Raw genomic sequence first — 20,318 nt, forward strand, 5'->3', positions numbered from 1 at the left:
AACGTTGGTATCAGATGCCGAATAGTTACGCGTGCCATTATTGGCGCATGTCGACACCCCGCCTTTGTTTATCTTAGATGTGACTAAGATTTGGGATCTGCATAGGACCGACCGTAGTGCCGCTGGAGTCAAAGTCGGATAGTTCCACAAGTGAAGCCGAAAACAGTCCGCGTCGTGATTTAAGCGCCCCCAATTGTAGACGATGAAATAGGAACGTTCCTGAAGCCACAGAGAATCGCGCCCAAAGCGGCTGTGAACTCTTTCACGGAAAAAAAGGTAGCATAGTGGTCCGTAGTCATTCACGCCTTATAACTGTCGGCCTTAGAAGAAAGGTGACAATTTTGTGACACCCTAGATCAAAGCGAGACATTCCCTTTTAGCAGTGCAGTTCGGAATACCACTCGGAATAAGAAAGAAGGCAGCTAGTAAACACTATCACGTGGCCGCATTCCTGCTGTTGCTGGGGCCAAACAGCGCATATGCCTTTGCCGCTGGCATCCATGCGGACTTCCGTGGTGGAGGAAATATCAAAGGGAAGCCGAATAAATAGGGACGTAAGCAGGGTGAACGGCATGGTAAATTCAGAAGTTTTTAATGGACCGCAGGAACAAAGGCACATCGTTTTTAAGAATTCCGGTCAGGGGTGGGGTGATAGCAGCGAGGCTCTTTAAAACTATAGAAAAGACGAGCAGGGACGGACGAAACTGCAAACATCCTGATTTTATGGGGAACAGAGAAATCCACAACATCCTGAAGTTTGTCGGGGTCCAGCTTGGCACCTGCAGCATCAACAAGGTAGACAAATATTTTAATTTCATGGCGATCGGAATTGCACTTGGAGGAATCCAGCTGAAGGCCAGATCTTCGAAACGCATTTTAAAACAGCTAAAGTGCTTTACAAGTGACAAAAATATAGGACGAAACACAAGGCGTCGTCAATGTAGCGAATTCCAGTTCACCAATATACATTAGAATGTCACTGGCACATTAGAGACCGTACGACATGTCCTAAATTGATTAAGACTGCCTGGTGTAACAAAGGTGACCTTCTCCCAATCATTACCCACAGCGATTGTCGAATATACCCGACGGAAGTCGACGAAAGAGAACTACTTTGCGCCGTGGAGACAATTCAGCAGGTCATCGATCCGTGGCAGAGGTTATGCATCTCATTTAGGCACCTTGCTCAGGTGGTGGTAGTCGAAGCAGAAGACCCATTAGTTATCCCTTTTTACAATGACGACAGGGGAAGACCAAGGACCACGAGACGCCTTGATAGTGTCCTTTGGATGCATTTTTTCCACCGCATTATGACTGGCGTTAGGTTCAGTCGCAAACACTCGGTAAGGTCGCCGATTACAGAGGATGTTTACGGTAGACGTTTCACGCTGCGATCTCTCATCAAGATCTTATACGCCCCGATTTTGATGTTAACAAGCGGCGTAGATGTTGAGAGGGAGAAAGAGCAAGTTCAGTAACTATCTTCTTATCGAAATTATTGATAGGCGTGGACGAAGTCTTGTCACAAGCAGACGGAAAGGCATCATCGGGATTCTGGCGAGTTGAGCGTGTTCTTTAAGGATAGGCACACTCGTCTGTTTGAAGCCTTGAGGTAAGACTTCTGGTGTGGTCACGAAGTCGGGAAGAGGAACGTAGGCGCGATCATCAATAGCGCTCACAACAGCCTGAGGCAGAGCGACGTATTGCGTCAGGACAAGATCTACATTCTGTGATAACACGTAGTCAGTGTCAGGCACCGGTGCAACTTGCAACAGAACAACATACATTGAGGGTTTCAGCATCAGACCAATGAACTCGACGAAACACAACTGTGACAACAGTTTATCGGTGGCATCGACAAAAAGAAGTTCCAACTGTAAGAGACAAGTGGCACTATCAATGAGAGCTTAATGGGGCGTCTGAAAGCCATAAGAAATAATTAGGCCATACGGGCACTTGTCAAGGATGGCGAAATGAACTGTATTGTGATGTCCAGCCATGCTCACGCCAGTGGGAGGGATTATAATGATGAGCGGTCTACTACCGTCAGCGACGCATACGATAATAAAAGTAGCAAGCGGGAGCACTTTGCGGAGAGAATGACGAAGTTAGGAACTCATTACCGATATAGCTGCACCGGCGTCATCGAGCATCTACTTGAAAGTCCGAAATCTTTTGTGTTGTGGGCACAGTCAAGAGGTGATTTTCAGTACGGGGAAGCAATGCAGCGACACCTCCTGGCATTGTGTCTCTGAGTTCTGCGAGAAGACGTGACCAAAAAAATTGGGTGATGGAATCCGACAAAGCAGTGGTGAGCGAGATTGACGACCCTGTGGTGTGGTGACGGTGGGTGGTTAGTTTTTCGGGCAGGCAATGTGGTGTCACTGTTATGGAATGGGAGGAGGTCGTCCCTAAAACGCGATGGTGTGGACTCCTGTCGACTTGCGGTGAAGAAAAGCCACGGCGACTAGCACGTTTACTTGTGCCAATGGTGGGAGACGTGGCCAGTTCCTAGGCTCTTGAAGCAGATAGGGCTGTCATTACGTGTGCGCCATTCTGCCGGGTCGCAATATTGATGCCTGTGCTGGGGTGAAGTGGACGAATAAATAGGGGTAAGATCCTCATAGTTGAGTATAGAGATGGGCTTGATACCAACATCCGCTAAGGTTTGGCAAAAAGCAGCTTAAATAAGCGCAATTTTCGTCGAGGTTTATTGTGCCGGCACTGAAAAAGCAGTAAAAGAAGCGGCACCACTCTTGCATCTCACGATGGGCCCCACGTGTTCAATTGCCAATGATTGGTGAGGCATGGGGTGGTCATCCCAGGACGAAGTAACGGCGGTGTGTCTCAATGGGAGAAATTTCTGCCAGATTCGGAGGCTCATCATTTCCTAAAACAGGTGTCTTTCTAGAATGATGTCACATACTGTAGCGCGATTCTGGAATAAGAACAAATTATAAGTGTCATCAGCAATTTCTTTTAAAGAATATTCCAATAATACGTGGGAAATTTTGTTTGATTCTAACATCATGTCATCAGCCTTGCCGCAGAGGGTGCATGTATCCTGCATGAAGGCTGTGTATGACTCAGTAGATGCTCGCACAGGAGTGATCAGTTCTTTCTAGGTTGTGTGCTGACGACCGTGCGGCTCCCCGAAAATGTGTCGAATATGTTGCTTGCAGATGTCCCAGCTTGTGATCTCCACTTTATCAGTCTCGAACCACACAAGTGGTGTGGCTTGGAAACATAATCCCGTTTGGAAGCATGGACTTCATACCTCATTGGTTCTAAGCACTTGTTGGGAGCACGCTTTAGCAGAGAAAAATAGTACATGTTTTGACAGCCTAAGAACGGAGAGTCCTCTGGCTTTATTCAGAGCAAAAACAGGTTTTTCGCGTGGCAATGGTGGTGCCCCTGTCGTACCAACGCTTCGGTTCGAGCAGTAACCAATGCCGCGTCGACGGGGACAACGAAGTGACGGACGGTTGCTACAAGGGCTACCCCCTACAATGCCGAAGACCTTGGTGTGAATGGCGGAAGGAATCAACAGATAATGCGCAAGATAGGCTTGCTTCACGCGGTCGCACAAAACTGTCTCTTATTTCCCAGGAACGTCAATCCCCAAGGGTTTCTCTGAACGCGAAACAACCCAACAGGGGCCTTCATAGGAAGGATTCAATGGTCAAAAAGGACGTGCGTGGTTGTTCACTGTCGGGAAACGAAGCACAGGTTGCCCACGGCGATACTGGGGGCGGGAGATAAGTCGAAGATTGTCTGGCCAGGCATTTACCCTTTCTAAGTGCTGCGCGGCCACTGATGGAGTGCCTTGCTCGGCGCCGAAAAACTGTCTTGAGCGCGGACGGCTTAAGTGTACAGTATCGCGGCTGCTCTGACTCCGGGCTGAAACTTGATAGTTGTTCGCTGCCCGAGTTGTAGTAGGGGTAGCCTTTCCACACTGCTGTCTGTCGAGCGTGGCAGTCAATGGCGCCTTTAGTTATCGGTGGAGACGCCCTACCATGCCGTTGCTCTTTGGCTGGTAAGCCGTGGTGTTTTGAAGGTGCGTGCCGAGCAGTCTCGCCAGGGCAGAAAAAAAGAGGGCTTTAGAATTGCCGGCCTCGGCCAGTAGTTATGCGGAAAGGTCAACAGTACCGCGTTGGCCCCGTCTCGAGAAATGCTTCCGCCATGGTATCGGCCGTGTTAACTTGTGGAGGCGTCGCTTCAGGCCACCTTGAGTGCCGGTTGACACATGCGAGTAGGCACCTGAAACATTAACAAGGCAGAGTAGGTCCCACTAAGACTGAATTAACCTTATCGAAACAGTTCTGTGGTAGTACAAACAGCTGCACCGCTGAACATGTGTGCCGGGTCACTTTCACAGCGTGACAGGATTGGAAGCTCCTTGCCCAGTTTCCAACATCTTTTTGATCCATGGCTAGACGAAGCGTTGTGTGATAAGCCTCTGTGTTACTCCTATGTCGTGATCGCATAACGCATGTAGTGAATGTAATACTGGTCGCCGAAACTGATGGATGCAAACGGGCGAGGAGCTGCATGCGATGTGTCGCATGTGAACAATGTTGTGTAGGCAAGCGGCACCTCTGCAAGCTGGAGCGACGAGCCTTTTCCCCGCAATTGGCATAGTTCTCCGTCATTTTCCTGGGCCGAGCAAAGAGCTTCGAAATCATTAGGACCCGCAGGCACAGCGCCGATAGACGACAGTGCGGCAGCTGCCTGATTTTTGGTCCCAGATATATGAAGGGTGCCGGTAGAAAATTCGGAGATAAAGGAATGTTGCTGAAGTTCACGTTTTGAGTACGAGGAACTGTTCTTGAAAACGAAGGCCAACAGTCTGTGGCCGGTCAGAACGTCAAAGCTACAGTCTTCAAGAAAAAAAGCAAACGCTCGACAGTGCAAAAGATGGCCAACATTTCCCTCCTGGACATTGTGTAGCGAACTTCCTGTAGGCTTGAAGCGTCTTCAGATGGAGCCCAGCGGCCTCCACTCTGTGCCATCGTGCGGCTGCAGTACTTCACCCACACATGGTCGACGCGTCTACCATAAGAGAAGTTAGCGTGTCGGGCAACGGATGAATTAGCAGCACTGCAGTCGACAACCGTTTTTTGGCTTCCTGGAAGGAGTGTTCGTGCTCCGAGGACCCCTTGGGAGGTAGGTATTTCTTTGAAGTCGCGACCAAACAGGTCGGTAAGCGGCTGAAGAACTGGTATACAGAATGGTATGAAGTGCCAGTGAAAACTTATGAGCCCCAGAAACTCGCGTAATTGGCGGAAGGAGGTTGGAGAGTGGAAGCCCTCGATGTACCGCAGCCATGATTCGAGTGGCTTGATGATTTCGCGTGAAATACAGTTGCCGAGAAAATCCAGGGCTTGAACTTCTAAAATGCATAACCGAGGCTTTAGACCAGGCCCTCTTGATCTAGCCAAGCAAACGGAAGGCGAAGGTTCTATTTGTGCTCTCCGTCTGCGCGACTTGCAACGAGATTGTCAAGTTATACGAAAATCAGCGGGTGTCCATGCGTAACCTCGTCCATGTCCTCTTGAAAAGTTTGCGCCGAATTCTTCCAATTGTAAGGCACACGGAAAAACTGAAAAAGGCCACATGCAGTTGTGATTGCTGTCTTCGGAGTGTCGCTGGGTTGGACAAGAATTTGGTGGAACGCGCGCATCAAATTGATATTGCTGTACATTTTGGTTCCTGCGAGACGAGTGCCGAATTCATCTGTGCGGGGAAGGGCATATTGACCCGCAGTAGTTACGTCAATAATAGCTTGGTAATTACCACAAAACGGCCAGTCGCCACTGTTCTGCTACGGAACGAGCTGGAGAGGTGAAAACCAATCCCTGGAGGAAATACGAATAACACATTGCTGAGGCGTGTGGTAGAACTCATGGCGGGCGACTTCCAACCCCCATCTAGCATCCCTCCCTGGCCGTGCGGCGACAGGTGTGCGGGGGGGGGGGGGGTGTTACATGCTACGTCACCTTGTGTTTCACGAGCAGCGCATCGTTTCGAGGCTTCGTGAGTTACGGGTATTCAGCAAGTGTTTCGACGTTCGCTGAGACAGGTGAAACGTACAGGTGCCAGATGAGGTGAGGTTGGATACGCAGCGGGCTGCGTATATCGCGGGATGTGACGTTATCGTTTAGGCGCCAATCACGAACACACACATCTAAGTTGAAATGGCTAAAAACGTCGGCTCCCAGTATAAAGAAGCTGCCGTGCAAGCGCCGGAGTCCGATATCTAGCGTTATTGATTCGAGCCTATGTGACGCGATGGCAGTGCTGTTGACGACGTGGAGCGTGGGTATGGACTTGCTGCGTTGGCCATCCGTGGCCGTTGCAGGAGCGATAGAAAGCGGGGCTCCAGTGTTGACGAGGAGGTGGGTGCCATTAATGTGGTGAAATACGAAGAATAGGCGGCTCGCGCGATGGCCGATGTCGCATGCTGCTGCTAATGTCTAGCCGGAGCGTTTCCCGTCCAGGAACAGGGCTGGGTGCACTGACTTGCTTGCTTGCAAAAGTGGCTGTGCTGTCAGCACAGCTGCCACGGCGAGTCTAGGTGCGTTGCTAGACTGTGAAGGCGAATAGGTGTGCCGTAGTTGGTTGCCAATGTTGTCACCCATCGCCAGCTTCTCTAGTGCTCTGGTAAAACGATCGATTGTTTCCTTTAGGTGCAAAAGTTGGTTTCCTGACTCTCAGACTGTCGGATATAGGTAGCTGTGCGGCAGACCAGCATTCGCATATGTGTCAGCGAATGCAATTTGCCGATCGAGACTCGCCGCTTCCGAACCAGCGAGCACCATGCTGGCGGACTGTAGGAGGCGCCGCAAGAACAGGTCGATCAAAATTGTAAGCTGGCTCTCGTTTGCGGCGTGGCCACCGAGAAACTCACGCAACCAGTGCAGGAGTTGTGACGGTCGTTGGTCGCCGAGTTCCTCGGACAGGAGCTGTTGGAGCCTACTTTGTTGCGATGACTCGAGGCGCTGCAGGACTGTACATTTCAGGTCCTCGTAATATGTAGCCGAAGGCGCATCCACTATCAAGCCGTCTATTGCATCGTTGATTTCGGAAGGTAGCACGACGATGCGCAGGTACCTTGCTGTCTGTGAAGTGATGCGGCGGCGTTGAAAACGGGCCTCTACTCGCACAAACCGAACTCGAGAATTCTGGTGCCGACACCTCGGATGCTGAAGCTCTACAGCGATGACAGAAGACGTAGTCGTGGCGTCGTCTCTACAAAAAGAGTAGGAGCAGCGTCGTCCAAGGCTAGTGTACGAGAAAACATGTAGATGTTCTGGGTCACCACTTGTTAGACGCTCGGTATGGAGGAAGATGTTAATGCACGTTTTGATAGGTTGAGAATGGCGAGTCGACTTGCTGTATTCAAAAGTAAAAACAGGTTTGCCGAGTGTCAGTGGCGGTGTCCATATCGGACAGCCACTTCGGATAGAGCAGGATCAATGGGCCCCACGGCGGGGACAACCAAGTTATGGACGATCGGTACACACTGACGCCTTCATGCAAGTTCAGTCAATATTCAATGTCGGCATTGCCATTCGCAGAGAACCTTCCATGGTCACGAGGCTGCGCCAAGGTGTGCGATGGTGCTGCGGTAGATGCAGAATTAGCGGTAGGTGACGTAGGAAGATTAGTGGGCGAGCCTTGGAGACGTATGCGGTCTCCACAGCGGAGTTCCGTGTTGCAGCAGCGATACCCCGCCCTTCCAACAAAAATGTAATGACAAAGTAGAAAGTATGTGCACGTAAGATTTAAGGGTAAGCGGGAAAATGTGCGAGCAGGCACTATTGTATTTAAATGTAGTTTTGCATTGCTCTTCCCAGATATTTAACATCCATCTGCAGCCTCGTGCATCAAATTTGCACCGGAAGATTAGCGCTCCGCTCGCCGAGTGTACTCTTGCGGTACGCGACTGGAACAGTACCCCTGCGAGGAATATATATATATATATATATATATATATATATATATATATATATATATATATATATATATATTCCTCGCAGGGGTACTGTTCCAGTCGCGTACCGCAAGAGTACACTCGGTTCGCAGAGCGCTATATATATATAAATATATATATATATATATATATATATATTTATATATATATATATATATATATATATATATATATATATATATATATATATGTTATTAGGATATCATTGCGCGATGCTGAAGAGACGAGCCGCCGCATGAACGACGAAGAAGTTGGTCGGTGCCTTGGGCACGAGCGAGTGTCAGCCTGGCTCCCTGGCTCCAGTGTAAATAGCGTGTAAATTGTATCTTTCGTCTGTGTCTTTCGAAACGTAACATTTCTTGGGGAGGTAAGTGATCCCCGTCCTCACCACGGAACTCCGAAGTGGTCGGCACACCGAGCATGTCAACATGCCTCCCGGTGACGAGCCCACCTCTGCAACAGTTTCGGCTTCTCCGACTGCTCTAATTGTCTCGGTTGCCCCACATCGTGACACAGGTGTGTTCTCTGGCCTGGAGGAACAGGATGTCGACGACTGGATCAAGCTCTATGAACATGCCAGCGCTAATAACAGGTGGGACCCAATGATTATGCTCGCCAATGTCATCTTTTATCTCGGCGGCACACCACGCATGTGGCACCAAACGCACGATGACGAAGTAACCAGTTGCCACTGTTTCAAAGAAAAGCTACGGGAACTGTTCGGCGACCCCATTGGGCGCAAGGCTGCCGCGAGAAAGGCACTTGCGCCTCGTGTTCAGTCATCTACAGAGCCATACGTTTCCTACATCCTCGACGTCTTGCCACTATGCCGTAAAGCTGACCATCATATGTCCGAAGCAGATAAAGTGGCACATGTGCTAAAATGCATCGCCGACGACGCTTTCAATTTGCTTGGTTTCGGCAACGTCTCGACTATCGACGCCATTATAAAAGAATGCCGTCGCCTTGAACAGGCTAAGAGCCGCCGTATCTCACACCACATTGCGCGGCTACCCAACACTGCTGCTACGTCGACATGTGAGGGTCGACCGCGTCAGACCACCACCTGTGACGACGTCACCTGTATTGTTCGCCGTGAACTCGATGCCGGCTGTTCGCCAGCCTTCTCCACGACGCCCCACGATCCGCCTTGCAACTACCATAGCGATGATTCAGGCCGTCGTCAGACATGAATTTGAAAACATGCGTCTCAACACCGTGTGTTCCACGTCTCGACCCAGCGTTCCCCAGTTATCTAGCAGCCCTCCTCATCCCCGGTAGTCCTTTTCTGCCACATCTCGCCGCAACCCGTCCGAATGGCGTATCCCTGATGACAGGCCGATCTGCTTCCACTGCTGTCGCATCGGCCACGTCGCTCTTCACTGCCGCAACCGATGGCCACGATCTGCTCGGATTTACGCCGCCACGTATACCCGCACCTTAGGACCTTCTGTACCTTATGCCACCCGCCATATACCCACTACCGCTGATGCCCCTGCTCCGAATCTTCGCTACAGCCGCTCGCCCTCACCTCGACGCCACCAGTCTCGTTCGCCCCAACCCAGCCGCTTTTCTTCACTGCCTATCACCTCCCGGACCCAGCCCGAAAACTAGGCACTGAAGTTTCTGGAGGCGAAGCTGCGTTGTTGATCCTGCCTTCAAATCTTCTGCTCACGTTACCTACTAACTGAAACATTCTTGACGTTGACGTTGACGGTTATCCTGTCACGGCACTCACCGATACAGCAGCACATCTGTTTATTATGAGGGCTGCCTTCCTACGACGACTGAACAGGCTCCTCACCCCAGCGTCGGCACGCGTCGTCCGCGTTGCGGATGACGGTACTATGCCTATAGTCAGCATGAGCCCGGCACGTATCAGCATCGCCGGCCGCCACACTCCTGTCCTCTTCACCGTAATGGCTCATTGCCCCCACGACCTTTTCTCGGCCTCGATTATCTCTCCGCCCATTCTGCTCTTATTTACTGCTCTTCCAGTACCATTTGCCTTGAGTTGCCGATGGTCGCAGAACATTCTGATGCACCCCACTGCCACTTACGCTCCACCGGCTTTCTTCGCCTGCCGACAAAGTCAGTAGCCTACACTGAACTGTTTTCTTTCCCATCATATCCTGAAGGCGGGTACCTCGTCACTCCTCTGCCCGACATCCCAATACAGTATGACGTCACCGTGCCTTGCAGTACACTTACTATTACTGCGAACCACACTCGCATGCCTGTCTGTCTCTTTGGATTGGCAAACAAATTCTACCGCAAGGTATTTGCCTTGCCACCATTGATTGTCTCGGCGACCAATACGTGGCAGCGTTATGGACCGATGGTTCTCGCGAGCTTAGCATGCCCCTCGCGCCAGCCTCGGGCGTCGATTCCAAGATAAAGAAAATGGTTGCGACGGACCTGTCCTCTACGCAGACTGAAGAACTTGCGAAGTACTATCGTCCTACCGCGATATTTTCGACTTCGACGATCGACCTTTAGGCCAGACGCTCGCGGTCAAGCATCGCATTCTTAATGGCGATGCTGCGCCTATTCACCGACGACTGTATCGAGTTTCTGTGTCGGAACAGCGAGTAATTCAAGATGAAGTGAACAAAATGCTCGATAAAAACATCATTGAGCCTTCTTCGAGTCCCTGGGTGTCACCTGTGGTGTTGGTTAAGAAGAAGGACTGCACATGGCACTTCTGTGTAGACTACCGTCACCTGAACAGCATTACTAAGAAGGACGTCTACGCGCTCCCACGTATAGACGACGCCCTTGACTGCCTGCACGGTTCCAGTTATTTCTCGTCTATTGATCTTCGTTCGCGATACTGGCAGATTGCTGTTGACGGTACGGACAGAGAAAAAACCGCGTTCATCACACCTGATGGCCTATACCAAGGTAAAGTAAACCCTTTGGGATTATCCAATGCCCCTACCACCTTCGAGCGCATGATGGACTCCTTGCTCCAAGGTTTCCAATGGTCCACGTGCCTTTGCTACGTCGACGACGTCATCGTCTTCACGCCAACGTTTGACACTTACCTTGAACGTCTCACAACTATACTTGATGTATTTTGAAAGGCGAAGCTGCAACTTAACTCGTCCATATGTTGGTTTGGCCACCGGCAAATTACTCTTCTGGGCCATCTCGTTGACGCTTCCGGAGTACAGCCTGATCCCGACAAAGCTTGCGCTGTCAGAGAATTTCCGGTTCCGAAGACAGCCGCAGACGTTCGAAGTTTTATAGGGCTATGCTCGCACTTTCATCGTTTTGTTCCAGATCTTGCGACAATTTCTAGACCCCTAACTAATCTTTTGAAGAAAGGCGTACAATTCTCGTGGGGCACTGGATAGGCCGCTGCCTTCTCTCGTCTCGTCACTCTTCTCACCTCCCACCCTTTCTCGCCCACTTCGACCCTGATGCCCCTACAGAATTGCGTACAGATCTCAGCGGTCATGCCGTACGTGCCGTCTTAGGCCAGCGTCAGCGTGGCCAGAATCACGTTATTCCTTATGCAAGCCTCCTCCTGGCACCATCGGAACGTAACTATTCCATTACGGAACGAGAATGCCTTGCTGTTGTCTGAGCGGTTGCGAAGTTCCGTCCTTACCTTTACGGTCACCTTTTTTCTGTAGTCACTGAGCATCATGCTCTCTGCTGGCTCTCATCGCTAAAATATCCTACAGGCCGGCTTGGTCGACGGGCTTTGAGGGTACAGGAATTTTCATATTCCGTGGTGTAGAAGTCTGGCCGCCTGCACCAAGACGCTGACAGTTTGTTGCGTTACCCTGTTGACGACTCTGACTCCTCCAATATTGCCAGTGCTTCTTGCGTATTATCAGTATCCCAGCTGCTTCATTTCGCCGACGAGCAAAGCAGTGACGCCTATATCAGAGCACTCATCGACTGCTTTGAACACTCTCCGGCCAATGCTGCTCTACGCCTCTTCGTCCTTCTTCGCCAATCGGCGCTGCAGAGAAGCTCTAAGGTTGTCGGTGTAAGGAATAAACGTCACTCACTGATGGTATACTTCAGTTGAAAAGGAGTTAGCCCGATGTTTCTGCATGCGAAGTTCTCACGGCATTTCACAGTTTACGCCGAAATCATCTCCTGCTTTTGACATTGTGAAAATAGGAAAAACTCCGCCTCTAAATTAAGAGCCATTTCTTCTAGCTTATTCAACACAAGCTCTACGTAGTCTAAAGCGACGTTCATGTCAGCAGACGTGTTCTGTAAGTACTCACAGAAGCGGTATGTTATGTTTAAGAAGGTGTCACAAAAAGTAAGACCTGAGGAAGATAAATGAGCATACTTGATGGTGGAGGGCAGACGTGGTGGAAGAACTTGTTGCGTCGTGGGAGGCATCCTTGAGCTCTTCAGTGCGTCGAATACTTGGGGAAACGCCTTACTAAATATAGAGACCATATCGTAGAGTTCCACCCACCTAGTTTCACAACACTGTAGCAAGCGGCAGGATTTCGAGGCAATGGGAAGGTGCCTTTTCAGGACCGCAGTTGTTTGAGGCGATCCCCTGAAGAAAGTGCAAACATTTTTAATAGTGCCGAAGGCGCGTCCAATGTCTTCAGCATTCAAGGCGGCGCTCAAGTGAAGACCGAGGGAGTGCGATGCGCAGTTCGTGTGCAACGCAGTTGGGAACTCTGCGAATCATTCCCTGTACGCCACACAATGCTCCACTCATCTCTGCGGCGCCATCGAAGCCTTGGCCTCTCATATGTTCCATGTTCACCTAGTTTAACAAGCTCACTCTTGAGCATGTGAGCCAAGCTAGAAACACTCATGTCTTCCACAGCTGCAAAGAACAAGAAATCCTCTCGAATGTATGAAGTGCTGGGGTCAATGTATCACATGCACAATGAAATTGTTGTGTTTGCGATGAGTCCGGTGTTTCTTATGCCAGCACGGTAAGAAACCCACTCTGGTTTGTTAACTTCTATGACTACGTTGTCTTGGATTAGCTGTCGTCTTGGATTCACGTGGTATTTTTTTTTATGCGAAGCATATTTCGAGAGCTCAACCCAGCTCCTCAGGCGCGGCGGTGTCGCCGTCAACACCACGTGACACCGTGACGTCACGACAGAGGAGAAGTGGCTTTGGCTCAACTCTTGCAAGATGGGCTGGGTGGGAATCGAACCAGGGTCTCCGGAGTGTGAGACGGAGACGCTACCACTGAGCCACGAGTACGATGCTTCAAAGCGGTACGAAAGCGCCTCTAGTGAATGCGGTGTTGCCTTAGAAACGAGCTGTTTCTCAGGCGTGCGTCCCTTGCTCAGGCGCACATTTCGTTGCCGCGCCGAACGCTGCGTTGTTCGACGCTCACCGCGTCCAATGCGGGGCGCGTAGTCCCTGCGCCGTAGCCCATTGTCGTACACCCCTTGGCGGGTCGATGGGAACGCTGTCGCGTTCCACTCTTGAAGGCGAAGCAGAGTAACGCATGAGTTGTTTCTTCGTCTAGCCGAACCAAATATAGCCAAGCAATAGCAGTTCACCAGGCTAAACAGTGGTTCAACAACTAAAATAAAGGCTAGTATGCTTCGCATCCTGGGCTTAACCTTAGCTAAGCCACAGCCATTTTTTCATTTTCGGTGGACTTTTTTTATCACCCGCAAAGCATAAACTGGCAGAACGTATCTGGCTTAGAACATGGAAGCTTTATTTAGGTTCCTTAAATTTTCGAAAAATTCTTCGTTGACAGTACAGCATTCAAAGCCGTAATTACAGATTAACTATTTGCTAATAATTAATAACTATAATGGCCACAAAAAGATTGTGGTGGCTTCAATACTCAACTGTGAAAAATATGCACTTGGTCATCCTTGCGTATAATGGCCCCCTTTTTTGTGAAATTCTATGCACGGTAGATGAAACACCCTCTGTATATGTTCTTTGCCAAGGTCACCAAGGTGCGTAAAACTCCATCCGTCCTTTTTTTATGGTAGGATGTTTCTATTTTGAGAATATGGATAATTTTCGATTGACTTAGCTTTCCGTCACTGTATTTATTTAAGTAACAGCCATGATTTTAAAAATGTTATTACCACAGCTATTAAAGACAACAAATCCCGCAGTATATTTAAATTGTGCCACTCACTTGCAGAGCCCGATCTACTACCTGCCTGTGCTGCTCCGTGACTGTTGTGCTTGTGCTAGCGCAGCTGCTCTTGGTTATCGCTTTGTACTACCTGACCACCACAGGTGAGCCTCTGAACAACCTGTGACTTTAATATAAGCAAATTAATATTATATACTGATACTTACTCGACGATTTGGAGAAATACCCTCTATAGAAGAAACATACAATTGTTTAAAAAAATATTGGTAAATCAACGCTATTTATGTGCTATTATCGCTACAGTGAACGCTAAAACATATCGAGAGCCTAACTGAACGCTGCAATAGTTCCTTTATGCATTAGGAAGGGTATAGGTTTGGGCTGGTTGGTAATACAACATTACAACTTTAGGCATGTTTGCATGGCAAATATGTGAGCGTTATCTGACTGTATTTTCTCAAGTTCATAAAATGTATTCTACGTTTCCTCTACATCAGCGCAGCGCGGTATAGGGGAACTTGATGTCTTGTTGATCTCCTTGCCTTTCCTTTAGCACCAATCTCTTATCTGATTATACTGGTCCTGAGGCAGGTGGCATGCACCAAATATATGAAAATAACTTGACAGGAAAAATTATAGCTTATAGGCAAGTTCATTATGTCTTATCACAATCGTTAATATAAAGGTCTTTATATATTTGGCGTCAGGAGGCTTCTGGCGCGAAATTCACTAAGCAAACTTGCGAAAAAATCTTGGCGTAAGGATAGCCCCAAGAAACAAATCGTATTCACAACGCTAAAACTGTTCGTAAGATGACCAAGCTTTTGATGCCCGCCGCTGCAAAGACGAGCGCTGTAGTAAAGAAAAAAGACGCGTACGCAAAGGTAGCACATGTGTAAAGCTTAGTACTTGCGTGAGAACTAATTTCAAGTCGTTCACGAAACCTAAATGGCCCTCGCAACTGCTGACGTAAGAATAAATTGCTACGATATGGGGGCAGCAGTTAAATGAACATAATTATGCCTACCTGTGCCGCTCGATCTGACGCGGTAAGCGCTACAACGCGCTGTCGCAGCCGATTGGCCAGAGCCGACAGCCCAGCACGGCGCATGCCTATATCTTTCTGGCGTGCTCTGATTTGTTATCTCAAAGCGCATTGAGCACATTCAGCGCATAATTGTATAGGGAAAGCGTGGCTGCAGAAGGCAGTATTGTTAATTCTGCGTTGCCAAGTTCTGCCTATTTTCTGATGGCCTGTATTAGTTTATGCGCACAATGGCCTGGATATTCGTACGCATCGTGACACTGTTTTGGGTGTTAGCGACCAGAGTGTTCATTGCTGACAACCGTCAAGATTGTCATTGGTATTTTTTAGAACATCATTGTTTTTTTTCTAGTTTGATATTTAGCTCGCTCATCGTGCTGCGGATGATTATTTTTTCCAGCGCTTTTGAGGCTATAATTCTCCATAGGCGATGTATCAGCAAAAAAAAAAACGCCTAGATGTTTCTATCAAAACTTGTTGCTTTTGCGCAATTCGCTCTCTTTTTCACTGCTGTTAGCCTCAGCCGAATATTATATAGCTCAGAGATTCAACTCAGCACTAAATCGAGGCGATATAGTGCCTGTGCCGACAGTTTTGCTCATCTTGTGGCCTACGGTGTGTGTGAACGTATGTGCGCTATAGGCAGCAATCCTACATTTAATATGAAACGGGACATGAATACGACGACATGTAAAAAAATACGTGGCGCATAAAATCACGTACCACCAATTGTGGGGAAATCATATGGACTGCTCGAACAAAATTGATGCTATGAAATAAGATATGATATCGCTCATCAGAGAAGCGAAGAATTGTCGGCTTATCCCCCCCCCCTACCTACACACGCATGCACACTTACGCTTATCACTGGAGACACATCGTTTTCAGTTTGTTTTGCATGCGCAATGCCAGTAATAGGCAACAGGCCGTGCGAAGACCATGCGACAAAGAAAGCCGACAGCGCACAACATCCGTCGTCGTAATATGATTGGGTGGATATGCTTATTCTAAACTCTGGACTGGCATCAGTCCTGGGCAAAATAACGCGAGTCACGTCTTCAAGCCACTTCGGGCGATGTTCTTTCTTTATTGTCCTCCTCCACTAAGAGACTCTTGATGTTTGGGAATTCAGCGCAACAAATTTCTTCCAGCCTGCTACAGTCTTACGGTGCTCGATATTGGAATGCATCATGGGAACGCGCAAACGACAAGGGACAAAGAAGAAAACACACAGGACAGGCACGGAACTTCAACGTTAAAGTTCCCCGCTCTCCTGTGCGTTTCCTTCTTTCTCCCTTGTTGTTCGCGCGGTTACATGATGCATTCCAATATCGACCACCAACTAGACCGCCTATCCCGGTTAATTGCGGTGCTCCATGCCTGCTGCGCATTAGTCAGGTGAATATGACAGGAAAGAAAATTCGGCAAAGAACGCAAGTGAACTAAAACGCGTTGTGTCAGCAGGAACAGCATTTACATCACTCGGATTATACCGACTTGTGTGATGTCCTGGCGCCGCACAATTTGATCCCTTAATTCAGTGCGTTTGGACGAACCTACGACATTTGTGTTTAATGAGCAGTGTAAGTGCATGCCCTACGGGTTGTAGTGAAGGACAGAACGAACTTCACATCAAGACCATTGTGCTTGCAGCATTCGGCTGACAGCTCGAGAATCCTTTCATTCATGTGCGATTTCCATATTTACGTTCAAGCCCCAGCGCACCTATCCACAACTCCTCAGGCTTCGACTCTGCCTCGGAGATTATTCAGGCTTCACATGTTTTAAGGTAATCGAAAAAATACTTATCGAGAATGCGGTCAGGCATGGAGACACTATATGCAAAATGATATTCACTGCATGCTTATCAGATATATTCAAGCTAATAGACTCGGAAGGATTAGGAGCGACGATGAACGGCTAATACATGACCAGCCTTCACCTGGCCGATCACAACACCCTGCTCAACAACGCTGGCTACACACTGCCTCAGTCACTTGAGAACCTCAACCGACTAAGTGTGCGAGTAGGTTGAAGAATAATTTGCAGAGGACAAATGCAATGTTCAAGAACCTGCCAAGCGAACAAGAATTCAATAAGGGTATGTTAAAGGGAAGTTGAAAGGTTTTCCAGAAAAAATGAGTGAACATCTGTACATAACGGTTTTCAACCCTCCGAATTCGAATATCGTATCAAAATTGAGCGAAAGAAAGCGCAAATATATTTTATTTCGACGAAAAGTGCAGCAGCGGACACGCCCAGCCCGCGCGTCTCGTATCCGCCTGTGATTGGTCGGTGCACCTCGTGACGTCAACTCTAGTAACCGACCGCTGCCGCTACACATGAAGCACGGTGCCAGGTAGTTTGGTGCTGTTTTCCTGAGACTGTAATGGAAAATTTAGAGAGACCGCGTTTTTCTGAGGAGTTCGGCGTTACTCCCTACAATTACGAGCCGATTGCGAAGAGCCGGCCTCTCGAAGAAGCAAACGATGCTGGTGGGAGCAGTGCTTTCGACGCGAATGAAAGCAAAGTCTTGGCATCTCCTCGTGTTGGAAATGATCTATGGTGGGCATATTTTTTGCAAAGCGATCTAATGATCTCGCCGATCTTTCGTCGATCTAGTGAGCTCGTTTCCGGTCAAACAACTGTAGTGTTGTGTTCCTGCGTGCCTCCTCGTGGAACGTAAGCGGGGATGCGATCGTCGGCGTTTGTGCGCGGCCCGAAGCTGTAGGCAATCTACAAAGACGGTTTAAACGCGTGAAAAGCTTCCCGGTTAATGCAGTACGTGTAGTAACCTTCATCTATTGACTACCGCTCACGTTGACTTCCACTCATGTTGATTACCACTCACGTTGACTACCACCCACGTTGACTACCACTCTACATACGCGCAGACGCACCAACAAAGGAATGCAGGGTCGATCGAAGCAGATTGCGATGGCACGCACGCAGAAACAAGCGCGGTCAGGCACGGTCGCGGACGCTGCGAGGGAACGAAACAGAGGTGACGTCACAACACCGCGGTTTCCGGTCTCCGCTCCGCTCGCTCACTCAACGGGGGGGCGGAGCTACAGCGCAATTTCAACCGACGATTACGCCGCTCCTAATTGAAAAAAAAAACAAATTTTGCCTACATGGTTTATAAGGTTCCCGCATCCGTATATGAGCGTCTTATTGCATTCGACAGACTCTTCAGCTTCCCTTTAAGATGCAATAAAATGCTGAACAAAACTGCATTTTCTTCAGAATAGCCTCAGGCTGCGCCCTTCCGAAAGGAATAAAAGATGACTGCAGCCGATCGCTAAGGCGCTGGCTACTCGCCCCTGCCGGAGAGCAGGGGCTCATTTGCGTATAATAAAACGTCTGGCGTGGCCGTGTAGCGTTTTCGAGCACTTTCGGCACGTTTACGACCTCATTCTGCCAACTCTGCATGCTGAGGATCTGTTCCAGCGTCATTCTTAAGCTTCCGTTCCATGCAGCCGCGATTGTTGACCAGCCGCTGCAAGCTAAGTAAGGAAAAGCGGACCAATCGCAGACGCCGGCACCACCTTCTTCATCCGGTTATCGACTTTCAGTGCAGTGGCTCAGCCCCATCGAATGCCTCTCCAGTTAGGCGTGCTCATCGCCTCCTGTCAGCGAATTAGATAAGACAAGCCGCTCAGTGTAGGCAATGTTCTTCGTTTTTCAAGCCAACAAAAGTGACCTCCTATGAACGAGGAAAGCATTTGATTGTTCTGTTCAGACAACTCTGCGGGTTACCGCCCGGTGCTTTCGCCGCCGGTACGCAAACTTGGCGTCAGGAGATTAGAATAAAAACATATTGAAATAGTTTTATGTTACAGCCACAGGACTTCGTTTTATGCTAAATACTGCATCGACGTTGTTCATTTAAGTCGTATGCACAGAAGTATGCCGCGTTCATATGTGCCAGGAGAGATTTCGGACAAGAGAATTTGTGGTTTGAAACCATCGGGTACTCTGTTTTTTTGCGTGGGAAAGAAAATAAAGTGACATTTACTTGCGCACATCAGTGGGTCCCCTTTACTCTTTCTTTTATTTACTTATTTATTTAGCATACCCTAAGGGAAATCACGACGTCATACAGGGGAGTGGTTCTAAGCAAAATCTGTAAATTCATCAAGCTAGAGCTAACAAAGCAAAACAATATATTGACCTGTTGCACGGACTAGTGTGTTCCGTGAAATGGCGCGTTCGGTGGAATGCCACCCGTTCCCTCAACGACCACGCACGAATACGAAACCATTAGCACTCACACGTTGATTCTGTGCGTTCAGCTGTCAGAAATTCAACTGAGTGTTCGCTAAAGCATTTTACTCCAATCATGCCGGACTGAATTTCGTGCATTGAAGACGGGTGCAGCAGTTCGTCGCAGATAGAGTAACTGATTTATTAAGGAATTGAATGATTGTGTGTAGCGAAGTTGGTGCAACTGTCCGTACGTGTGACCGGCACTTCGAGATGTAAGGCCTTCCTCGATGATACAGAAATTTGCTCATCCACCATCCTTGCATCGCGATCCTTCAAATAATGTGCTTCAGCCCAGGAACGTCGGCAAGAGTGGGTATCGCTCGTTAAAGCGAGTAGTACCGCTTCCTCTCATAGTATGTTTTGAGCACAGTATCTACGCACATCTATCCCGGTTGGCTCGCAATTTTACGCCCACTCTATCGCAAACGTGTCAATAAGTGAATGGGCGCCCACTTAAACCCTCGTGAGACACAGCGTACAATATATTGCACACTAGGTCTCAACGACAAGGCCTTGCCCGAACTGCAGCTGCTGCCAACTTCGTGTGCTCAAGAGAATGCACAGACATGTGCTGCAATTTGGCCAAGAATGAGAGAAGTCAATTGCACGGAGGGCTTGGTGGGTGCGTTTGAAAATGGCGCCCATCCGGACGAAGTCGTTGTATTCCGCGCGGCCAAGTAAGCTGCCCCTATGTACTTACGACTTTGCTAAATGTTATGAATCTAGCAATGAATGGAATCAGGAATGTACACGGATAGTTTTGAGCATGGTTTCTCTTGAGGCAAGAGCGCATTTTGTCCGTGGCAACGTTGAATTCCTTTGTGTATGGTATTGCACACGTACCGTAGGAGCTTTCCTGGGGGCTGGACGTTATGCTGATGTCCAATTTTACTCAGATAAGTAATATATATATATATATATATATATATATA

At 48.7% G+C, this 20,318-nt stretch overlaps 1 protein-coding gene across 1 annotated transcript in view; it reads left to right on the forward strand.

Annotated features, from left to right (window-relative positions):
• The window catches only part of LOC139057626 (putative uncharacterized protein DDB_G0282499), a 139,773-nt gene that overhangs the window by 63,469 nt on the left and 55,986 nt on the right, over positions 1–20,318 (forward strand). Inside the window, exon 8 of the mRNA XM_070536178.1 lies at positions 14,118–14,215. Within this exon, the coding sequence (XP_070392279.1) occupies positions 14,118–14,215 (98 nt within the window). The remainder of the gene's footprint in view (positions 1–14,117; positions 14,216–20,318) is intronic.

The sequence above is a fragment of the Dermacentor albipictus genome, chromosome 3 (genome assembly GCF_038994185.2).
Source record: "Dermacentor albipictus isolate Rhodes 1998 colony chromosome 3, USDA_Dalb.pri_finalv2, whole genome shotgun sequence".
In the NCBI taxonomy this organism is placed as follows: domain Eukaryota; kingdom Metazoa; phylum Arthropoda; class Arachnida; order Ixodida; family Ixodidae; genus Dermacentor; species Dermacentor albipictus.